Raw genomic sequence first — 11,928 nt, forward strand, 5'->3', positions numbered from 1 at the left:
ATATTAATAATTATTTTATGACCTTTTTATACTATTTATCGATAAAATGTTCCAAACAATAAGTTAATTTTTTTTAAGATTAGCAAAATAAATATATTTTAATTTTATATGACGGATGTTAATTCGTTGTTTAGGTGAGTGTGTTCAAAGTATCGATATCGAATTGTCGACAACTTTGACATTCAATGAAACCTTTGCAGTCTCAAACCTAGTAAATATTGTAATTTTCCACTTTAGAAAATTGTTATTCATTTACAAATAATGCTTATAATATTTATATCAAATTATTTCTAATCTTCGTTATATTAAGTAGTAAATCATACAAAGTTCATAAATGGTTTGAACACAGCTTGAACACTCTATGTCAAGTTTTATAACCTAAACAAATAATATTCTTCATAAATAATTATAAAAATGCGATTATCCTTCCGTTTATTATCGTCTGTTGTGCAGAAAAGACCTTTTTATGTAACAACTCCGATTTTTTATGTAAATGCCGGTAAGTTTTTCAAATGTATAAAGAGAAATATATAAATATTAAATTATTTTAAATAGATCCGTTAGTCTATTCTTGTTACTTGTGATTTACTTTGGCTTTATTTAAGAAAAAGGATAAAAAAATAGTGTTGTAATTGTCTACTTCCTTTTTAACCAATAACAACTGAATTAACAAAATTTAAAACTTCAATTATATATTTGAACACCTTTTATTACTATTATTATTTTTAATATTTTATTTGTTATTCTTCCAGCTCCTCACCTGGGCCACTTATATACAGCTGTAGTGGCTGATGCGATACAGCGGTTTGAGAAACTGACAAATCCTGATTGTAATGTTATATTTAGCACAGGTAAAGAATAAAAAAAAATATTTAAAAATAAATTTATTGCTCTAGTCTTTAAATTAGATTAAATGATATTCATTCAATTTCACTATACAAAATATCATATATGTATTTCTGATTTAATTTTATACTCATATTACTCTCAACTATTGTCTCAAAATATATATAACTAGCCGTCGCCCGCGGCTTCGCCAGCGTAGATAACGGTTCATAATCAGTCTTCTAATATCCCTATATTATATGAGGCACGGTCACATTTGAAGAATTACTGCAACCGGCGCTTGGATCTATTGTGGTAAACCTCAAATTTGTGATCCCAACACCTCAGCCAGACCAACATCAGCCACGAATCTGATGAGGTTCTTAGGGTCGGAGGCCATTATGCCCTCCAAGGACCGGAGTTAGAACAAAAAATAAAATTTAGCCTATGTTATGCGGGATTAATTTAGCTTTCGAATGGTGAAAGAATTTTTAAAATTGGTCCAGTAGTTTTTGAGCCTATTCATTACAACCAAACAAACAAAGTTTTCCTCTTTATAAGATTAGTGTAGATTCTTCAAGCTAATGTAAGGAATTATTTTAATTTCACAGGAACGGACGAACATGGGACTAAAATCCAGCAAGCGGCAGCTCAGGCTAACTTGCCTTTACAGGACTATTGCAATAACATCTCTCAGGAGTACAGAGATCTATTTGACGAGTTTGAAGTAGGATATACAGATTACATTAGAACAACTGAGGAGAGGCATAAAAAAGCTGTGCGACACTTTTGGGTTTGTTAATTTTTATATATTTGCTATTTAACTTATTTTTGTACTAGTATATGTATTGCTATACACATAACAAACTTTCTTTTCGGTACCAGTGGTACTGTTTCCTTTGTATTTTTTAATAAATTAATTTGAGTTTATGTTGTGTTTAAAACAAATTATATTAATTAAAAATATTTATTAAAAGCTAATTCTAACCGAAAATATGTTGCCTTTAAATACAGCCATAATATTATTTTGTTTTTATATTTTATTTATTTTTGGTTTTGACTTTACAGTATTACATATCCATTTATAAAACAATTTCAGAAAAAGTTAGTAAAGCAAGACTATATTTATAAGGCGAAATATGCTGGCTGGTACAGTGTTAACGATGAAGCATTTGTTCCCGAATCACACACTAGAGAGGAAATTACTAAAGATGGAAAGGTAAGTAACCATAATTTTTATGTAATTCTTCTGTACCTACCCACAAAAACTTTAATGAATTATATTAAGATTCAAAAGAAAAAAAATTATGGTATAAATTTTAAAATAGTTGTATATATTTTTGATATATTAAGCATTGAATTATAGTCATATATTTTGCAGAGGCATTGCTTTATCTGATCCTCAAAATTATTGTTTTTACTACAGTTTCTTATCATCAAATTAAATAGAGTTACTGACACTATTATACTATTACCCAAATTTTTTTGGTTTTCTGTTTTGGCCGTTTTTAATCTTAGCAACTTTTATTAGTCTTTTTGTGGGTTATTACATTTTTGAACATTATACATTAAATACTTGTAAATGTAATATTTGAAATTAAACATCCTGTCACTAATAAATTGTAAATTTATTGAAAATTAGCAACCCATCCCAGTCTTCCACGGGAACAACACTGATACTAAATATGATACAATATTTATTTTTTTTATGTTACGACATCACATCCGATACTTCTAAAATTGTTAGTGATTGTTTACTATATTGTGCATGTGTTATATACAAAAACAATCCTCATTTCATAATTGAACAATTCATTGCATAATTTGAAAGATCTGAGCATAAATAGGGACAGACAGTAGTAAGCGACTTTGTTTTATACTATGTAATGATATTAACTCTTTACAGATAAAAGTGTCTGTGGAATCTGGCCACCAATTGGAATGGACCGAGGAAACAAACTACATGTTTAGATTGAGTGCATTCAAAACACATCTCCAAGAATGGTTGAAACCAGGTATATATAAATATAATAATCTTTATTTTTGAACCCAAACCGAGTTTAATATAGTATACATAGTAAATTATTTTACTAGATGGAGTAATACAACCCAGTAAGTTCCAGAAACAACTTCAAGACTTGCTTGCAAGCGATGCCTACTTCCCGGACATCTCAGTCAGTCGGCCTTCCTCCAGAGTGCATTGGGCTGTTCGGGTATGTCAAAAATATATATCTTTTTAAATTAGAATATCATTTATGTGACATCATGGCTACTATTATTCTTGTTCCATTTCCTTTAATGAAATTGACTGACAGACATGTCTTTTATGTAGTTGTAAATATTATTTTGTTGTTCTAGGTGCCCGATGATGAGGAGCAAAGTATATATGTTTGGCTTGACGCTCTGATCAATTACTTGACTGTATGCGGGTACCCGGATGAGGAGCAACTGATGTCCCGACGGGCCTGGCCCGCTGACGTGCACGTCGTTGGCAAGGATATTTTAAAGTAAATTATATTTTATATTTAAATACAGCTTTAAGTAAAGTTAAAAGCTTTATATGTTGTATATTTGAAGTTATAAATAAATAAATAAAATAAATATGAGACAACATCACATACATTACTCTGATCCAAATGTAAGTAGCTGAAGCACTTGCGTAATGGAAATCAGAAGTAACGACGGTACCACAAACACCCAGACCCAAGACAACATAGAAAACTAATGGTAATCTACATCGACTCAGCCGGGAATCGAACCCGGGACCTCAGAGTGGTGTACCCATGAAAACCGGTGTACACACTACTCGACCATGGAGGAGGTCGTCGTAGTTGTCAGGTTAAAGTAATTGATTGTGTAATGTTGAAGTGTGTGTGTGTTCGTTCCAGGTTCCATGGTATCTACTGGCCGGCGTTCCTGATGGCGGCGCGCTGGCAGCCTCCACGCAGACTCGTGTGCCACTCGCACTGGACGGTGGACGGCGGCAAGATGTCCAAGTCGCTGGGCAATGTGGTGGCGCCCCGCAGTGTGCCGGCGCCCTCCGCCCTGCGCTACGTGCTATTGCGCGAGGCCACCCTGGCGGACGACGCCAGTGAGTGTTCTCCCATATGCATGATATGGAGGAATCGACCAGGTTTAGAAGTCGAAGGCATAATGAGATACTATAGTAACAGCCTGTAAATTTCCCACTGCTGGGATAAGGCCTCTGCCATTAAGGAGAGGGTTTGGAACATATTCCACCACGCTGTTCCAATGCGGGTTGGTGGAATGCAAATGTGGCAGAATTTCGATGAAATTGGACACATGCAGGTTTCCTCATGTTTTCCTTCACCGCTGAGTACGAGATGAATTATAAATACAAATTAAGCACATATATATAGTGGTGCTTCTCGGGTTTGAACCCGCAATCATCGGTTAAGATGCACGCGTTCTAACCACTGGGCCATCTCAGCTCATATATCAGTATTCTTATATACATGTCGGAGACGGTAATGAATTCCTTAGCGAAACGAAGCGCGGCACGATTCCCGCGAGGCGGCAGCACTGTCGTGACGTCACGACGTGACTTTTTTTTTTTTTTTTTTATGGCATAGGTGGCAAACGAGCAGGAGGCTCACCTGATGGAAAGTGACTACCACCGCCCATGGACACCTGCAACACCAGGGGACTTGCAGGTGCGTTGCCGGCCTTTCAAAAAGGAGTACGCTCTTTTCTTAAAGGTTCCCATGTCGTATCGGTTCGGAAAAACCGCCGGCGAAAGCTGGTTCCACAAAGTGGTTGTGCGAGGCAGAAAATGTCTAAGAAATCGCGCTGTTGTGGATTTTCGGACATCAAGGTGGTGCGGGTGAAACTTAGAATTTTGGCGAGATGTCCGAAGGTGAAATTCAGCAGCCGGGATTAATCCGAACAATTCCTCGGAACATTCCCCGTGAAAAATTCGGTAGAAGATGCAGAGTGATCCGACATCTCTACGCAAAGCCAAAGGATCAAGGAGATCGGAACTAACTTCGTGCTACGACGGAGCCTGCCCGGTGGAGGCGCTCAGAGACGACTCACTTACGATTCCGCTCTCGTGAAGATCAGTACCTCCATCCTAGGAACTGTCATTCGCTTCGTTGCCAAGTGTGATACAGTGTGATACTGAATTCCAACTAAGTGTATTAAGTACTTTAAACGTAGACTAAACGTGTTCCTGTATTCGCGGTTTCCTCTTTACTCGATCACCCTAGTAATACGCCCCTATGAAGTCTGACGATCGTACTGATGTCGCTGTCGATCCGACATATATATATATATATATAGGAATACTATATTCGCGACAAATCTTCTCTCAATATTCCGTGTATTCCGGATACTCAAGATGGAGGTACTGGTCTTCACGATAGCGGAATCGTAAGTGAGTCGTCTCTGAGCGCCTCCACCGGGCAGGCTCCGTCGTAGCACGAAGTTAGTCGCGTCGTGACGTCACGACAGTGCTGCCGCCTCGCGGGATTCGTGCCGCGCTTCGTTACGCTAAGGAATTCATGACCGTCTCCGACATTAGTAAGAACCAATTAGAGGCTAGCTACAAATTATTCTTTTGTAAAAATTGTTTTCTCTGCACCGCAGACTACAGCGAGACGAAACTCGTCAACATCGCGAACTCCGAGCTGGCGGACACGCTCGGCAACCTGGCCAGCCGCGCGTGCGGCGCCGCGCTCAACCCGCGACACGAGATGCCGCCGCCGCACGCGCACGAGCTGCGCCGGATCGCGCGACACGAGCCCGCCGCGCGCCTGCTGCGCGCCCTCGAGCGACTGCCCGGTGCGTGCGTGTGTGCGTGTGCGTACGTGTGTACGTGCGTGTGTACGTGTGTACATGTGTACGTGCGTGTGTACGTGCGTATGTTTGTGCGTGTGTACGTACTGCGTGCGTGCGTGTGTACGTGCGTGTGCGTGAGCACGTGCGTGTGTTTGTGTGTGTGTGCGTGCGTGTGCCTATACGTGCGTGTGTGCGTGGGGCGTGTGTACGTACTGCGTGCGTGCGTGTGATAGATTATGCGTATAGTACGATACAACTTAGATGTAGCATCGGCAAAATTCGTAAAACCGATCACATCCGAATTGAGTATGCTATCCCAAATTATCAATATTTATTTCTCACGCGAATATGATCTTTGCACAAACGTAATAACTTGTAATATCATATGACCTAATATATTCGTCAATTTTGACATGGACTTGCTTTCTCTGACGCGTGAATCTATAGCGACGAATAGCGTCGAATGGCGCGATATGGAGCTAATTCTATTGGTTATGTAAATCGGCAGTGATCGGTTTTATTTTCATTCCATTACATTTTCCGATGCTACATCTAATTTGTGTCCTACTATACGTGGTCGTGTGTACGTACTGCGTGCGTGTGATAGATTATGCGTGCGTGTGCGTACTTATTTTTCTCCGACTCATGCAATTCTTTCATTCCACAGAGATCTGCCATCAACATTACTCAAGCTACCAGTTCTATAAAGGCGTCGACGCGGTCATCCACGTGTTACACTTGGCGAACCTGTTCTTCGAAACCATGAAGCCCTGGGAACTGAAGAAGAAGCCGGAAGCTCAGAAGGAATTGGACGTCGTTCTTCACGTCACGCTCGAGACTCTGAGGATATGCTCCATTATACTGCAGCCGATAATACCGAGTCTATCGGGTCAACTGCTAGATAAACTCCAGGTGCCCAGAGACTGCAGGTACTGGCAGCACTGCGAGAAACCTTCGTGGAGGATAAAGGGCGCCATATTCGAAACTAAAAATATTCAAAGTGGTAAATTCGTGCTATTCCAACGGATATATGTGGACAAGAAAAATGTTCAAAAAAAGAAAGCGATCGTGTAACTTTGAAAAGACTGTTTTTTGAATCGAGATTAGTGATACATATATATCTATATATCGTCAGTTATAAATTTATTTATTGTTGTATATAAAATGTTTAGTTTTTGTTTTAAATATGCTCAATAGTCCTTGTAGTAGATTTCTTATTGCCACGAGAAATTCTTGGAAAATGGTGCCATTTAATGGAGCGGTTGGGCGAGAGCGCCGTGCGTGTATCCGCGCCTTAAGATATTCCAATGAATCTCTTCATATATTTATTTTTGTTTTCTTGGTAACAAAAATTAGGACATATTTTTAGGAGTCATTGACTGGTGCATTTACATAAAAATATCAATTAACCTGTTCGACTGATTTCTTCATTAGTTGTGAATATAGATTGTTAAATAAAAGATTTTAATATTATTAAGATTTTATTTTTCGTTAATTATGACCACTGTTAGAAATAGTATGTGTTTTATCCTTCGGTACTATTTAGATGTGAGTCTATTTATTTCCGAATTATTGGTAATTTTTATACCATCAATAACTATTGTTCCTCTTTATTTAATAAAAATAGGCGACATCATTTTACACAAAATTGAGAATTAAGAATCATAAAATAACGAATATATATCATATTTGTTACGATGACACTCAACTTCTAAACAGTCTTTTTTGCGCGGGAAAAACGCGTTACGCTTTTGTTATTTTGTATGTCTAGTAAGATTTCATTTAGTAAAATGAATTTATAAATAGATAGAATACCTTGTCAAATTAAATCAAATCAAAATAAGCTTTATTCAAGTAAGCTTTTACTAGCACTTTTAAATCGTAATTTTACAATTAAGTGAAGTTACCACCGGTTCGGAAAGTAGATTCTACTGAGAAGAACCGGCAAAAAACTCAGTATTTACTCTTACATTTAAAAAATATAAAGTCAAGTTGGATACAATTATTTAAATTATTATATCCTGCTTGGAAGTCAACTTGAATTTATAAAATAATTAATACTCAGCGTCGCTTGTCAGTCACTGGTTCAAAACGCGACTTTCGGTTTCGACCAATGAGTTTTTTGTTTTTTTTTTCTTTTTATATCTATTATATAGAATTGGTCTCTTGGTCCACGCCTAACAACACATTGCACTCGAATTGGAAGGGAAAATTAAAACAACAATTCTATATCGGAGTCAATTTATTTATGAATACGCTTATTAAATAATAATATTTGCATCAAAATACTGCAATAACGACTAACAGTATTAAGAAAGCTAAGTTTACATTCCACTAAGACGCAAGGTACAACCCGTCACGTGTACAAATGTTCATCAAAATCGATCTTATACTATCGAAACAACGTTTAAAATCGCTTGCATTTGACATATACATGTCACGTGACTCGCCGGAAAATACCTCCTTACCAATATAAATACAAATTAATATCTCAATACATTTAGTCGAAAATGCATCAATGAGTATGATACAGGCTTGAAAAAATCTCGAAGAGTGTAACGAAACGCGTTCTGCGCAGTTGAATAAAATTTCTAAAAAAGTGTCTAGTCTAGTGTGTCCTTAACTTTATTCGTGACATTTGTACAGCGAGAAAGTATTAAAAAGTCGTTCCGTTACACGCTTCACACTCATAAATAATACGATAAATCCATACAAAAAATGGTGACGAGTGTAAATGCTAACAAATCAGCTCTTTGTGCTCGACTGTACAGCGGAGCCACGCGCTCGACAACGATTTTCGTAGTACACGTGTAGTACGACACAACTTAAATGTAGCATCGGCAAATTCAAGAAAACCGATTACTGTCGATTTACATAACCAATTGAAAGAGCTCCCTATCGCGACTAGCGACGCTTTTCGTCGCTATAGATTCTCGCGTCAGTTCAACTCGAGAAAGCAAGTGTATTTAAATCGACGTGTCAAATTGACGAATATATTAGGTCATATAATATTACAAGTTCACATAAGAAATAAATATTGATAACTTGGAATAGCGTACTTAATTCGGATGAGATCGGTTATACGAGTTTTGGCGATGCTACATCTAAGCTGTGTCGTACTACACACAAATCAGCATCCCATTGCTTCCCGAGTGTTCCGAGCCGAGCGCTCGTCCTTAGGAACTCATTCGCCACAGCGCCGTCCGCGCGCCGTCACACTTACACACTTTGCTACATTTAAAACAAATACTATTCTATGGCGATCTGAAACGTTTGGAATGAACAAGCAGTCGGCGGAGAGCTACGGCGACGGAAGCGATGCGGAAACAAAATATAGCGCGACAGTCGGTGGCGCAGCTATCGTAGAGCCAGGCGGTGCAATGCAGGGCCCCCGAGTTCAGGGGGCCCTCTAAACAAAACCTTCAGATTGTAAAGCTAATAAATCACAACTCTGCGCACAAGATGTCATATTTGGTATCAATAATTTTAAAGGGTAATTATTAGTTAAAGAAGGGGTGAGGGCCTGATTATTTTTCTATGCACCGGGGCCCTTCCTCAGCTACGCCACTGGCGACATTACTCGTCTCTAACAAATGTTGAAAAACCGCTGCGAAAAAGATTGCGACCACAGATCTCACATGTGAGCAAATTGACACGTATTAAAAAAAAAACAAAACAAAACAGGACTACCCTTCTAGAACGTTCGCGACGATCGAATCTTTTCCACGAGACGGCTCCCGACTTATAATAACTTACGCGTATTAGTAACATCGTAACGCCGAGACATCGTCGTGTAGGCATTATTAAAATCGAAAAATACAATAAAAAACGTACACATCGAAATGCATTAATACTTACATCTAATACAATATGGAAGTTTTACTGGCAATGTACAATATGGCGTCGAAACATATCCGAATTAATTTGTGCATTGTTTGAAAAACATTCAATGAAGGTATGAACGAAAGTTAATCGCGATCTAAAATTAGAGCCTTCCAAGTATATACCAGGGTTTGCCAACATTTTTCAGACACCCAGGCGCCACTAAAATATTAAGTATAATTACTTTTTTATTACCTTCAGAGCCAGATTTAAAGGTCTGGAGGGCCCCGGGCCACAAAGCAGCGGGGGCCCTAGACAAACAGAAGCGTGAACAACCTAATAATTATATTATAATGAATTAATAACTTTTTTTATTTCAATCAGTAAGCTATGATTTACTTGTATCGGTAACTTTTAAAGTATTGATTAATAACATTATTATGATTTGAATATATCTCGGTATTTTTTAACTTGCTGAAAACTGTGGCCCCCACTAACGTGGAGGCCCCCACTAATGTGGAGGCCCCAGGGCAGTTGCCCCGGTTGCCCTCCCCTAAATACGGCCCTGATTATCTTTCTTACATAAATCAGCATACTGAAAAATGCCAACTCAAATTAAGTGACACCAAACTTGGGAGATAAGATGTTATGGCCCAAGCAAATAATATGAACAGCGTAGGTCTTCTAAATAACAAATAATTGATTTAATAACCTCTACATCCACTGGTTGGCAAACCCTGGTCTGAACTGCATTCAATACAATTCTATAACGATATTATAAAACAAATGTCATGACGGATTCCTACGACAACTAAATTTTCTCCATAATATTTCTCAACGGGTTACGTATAAATCAAAGTAAGCGAAGATCCAATTCAAATCATCATTTGACACACACTTCATCCTTTCCCTTATACAATAATAGTTTAAATTTAAAAAATATAATCAAAATATTTAGAAGCAATTTTTAATTATTATTATTTTTTTTATAAATTTTCAACGTATTTAAAGAAAAGCGTACGTCAATAATGAAATATTAAAAATCTTATCGAATACGAAAGAGGTTACATCCACTGATTATTAAAAATATTACATTATAGAAAAAACATCGATTTATGCCATCGAATTCTAAATATTATCATTTTCATCATTATTGCTCGATTTAACATTCAATAATTTCTGCATCATATTGGCATATTATAATTCTATTACATTTATCATCAAAAAGTAAAAAAATAATTTATTGCATTGAAAATAAATAGGCTTATTTTTGCTATCCTCTCGCGCAGAGCGTACCTAGTCCAGCTATGTCTCTATTTATCTAAACGTAGCTCCGATCCCTTCGCTATCAGCTATCGACAATGACAATACTTGCATAATTCCAGCTGGCAACACCGTCATATCCGAAAAGCACGTCAAACGCTTCCTAGTTCCATTAAAAATATCATTACGTATTCTTCGAAGAGAATCTTTCAAAATTTCGACCACTATATCCTCTCACACACACAACCGTAACGAACATACGAACACATATAATATATAAACACGAATAAGCATTATATCAAATATACGGCTCTTAAAAATTTACAATTAAACGTAATCAATTAATAAATAATATCAACTCGTTTTTCCATTAAATAAATAATACCCCGATTTAAGCTTAATTACACAAACGATTACACATAATGAGGTATATTATATATTCATAAAGATATGTATTAACGTATCTCGAAAATTAACAGAATCGTTTAGACTTCAACGAATTATATTATACGCCTTAGAGTTTTTAATTAGCAAAAATTTCCAACATACGACGAACCAGCTTTCATCGGGGTGTCAAATAATAATATACTCTATTACAATACGAATAAGGTTTTTGTTCACTTAATACTCACGTTTGAGCTTGTAAATAATACGTATAAAAAGAAAACATCAGTCGACGGATAACAAATCATCAAAATAACCTGTCAATATACAAAATGGACTTAAATTAAATCATAGAGTCGGTGTCGATTAAAACTATTCAATTCTGCATGATTACATTTATAATACGTATATAAAAAATTGTCCCTAAACTAACTTGTTCATGAATGTTTTATCTGTTTACAGCGCTGCGACCAAATTATCGTTAAAATCACGCCTGATTCTAAGGTACGTCTGAAAAATAGTTTCAAGATTATATAGATATTGTACAGTGAAAATAATATGTGTTCTGTCATTCAATCGAAGCGCTGTATCGAGTTGATCTACACCTTAGTCCGATAGACAACTCGAGCAGTGATATCAACTTGGAGGTTTTTTCCCCTAATTTAGGGAGAATTTAGTGCATCTTATTGTAAAAGTAAAAATATTGAATTTCATTATCAGATCATGAATTATTTTTTGTAAATGTCAAAAGTTCATTTACATAAATACGACAGCTATTTTATACTACTTTAATATATTTGCAATTAACTCTACTTGAGTTAATTGCAAATTCAA

General features: G+C 36.8%; 1 protein-coding gene across 1 annotated transcript; it reads left to right on the forward strand.

The window, feature by feature from the left end:
- The first annotated feature begins 173 nt into the window (after positions 1-173).
- On the forward strand, positions 174-7,098 carry LOC124539823 (methionine--tRNA ligase, mitochondrial). Its single transcript, XM_047117182.1, has 10 exons — positions 174-499; positions 753-851; positions 1,437-1,618; positions 1,925-2,044; positions 2,732-2,840; positions 2,920-3,038; positions 3,184-3,332; positions 3,714-3,916; positions 5,434-5,628; positions 6,293-7,098. The coding sequence occupies exons 1-10, from the start codon at positions 415-417 to the stop codon at positions 6,697-6,699; spliced, it is 1,668 nt and encodes a 555-aa protein (XP_046973138.1). The 5' UTR covers positions 174-414; the 3' UTR covers positions 6,700-7,098.
- Positions 7,099-11,928: the final 4,830 nt, after the last annotated feature.

Source organism: Vanessa cardui, chromosome 23 (assembly GCF_905220365.1).
Source record: "Vanessa cardui chromosome 23, ilVanCard2.1, whole genome shotgun sequence".
Lineage (NCBI taxonomy): Eukaryota > Metazoa > Arthropoda > Insecta > Lepidoptera > Nymphalidae > Vanessa > Vanessa cardui.

Excerpts from the sequence above, each read along its gene's own strand:
- LOC124539823 (XM_047117182.1), top strand. The coding sequence starts at position 415 with ATGCGATTATCCTTCCGTTTATTATCGTCTGTTGTGCAGAAAAGACCT. Across the intron at positions 2,045-2,731 it reads AAATTACTAAAGATGGAAAG|ATAAAAGTGTCTGTGGAATC; the intron begins GTAAGTAACCAT and ends AACTCTTTACAG. Across the intron at positions 3,333-3,713 it reads GTTGGCAAGGATATTTTAAA|GTTCCATGGTATCTACTGGC; the intron begins GTAAATTATATT and ends TGTTCGTTCCAG.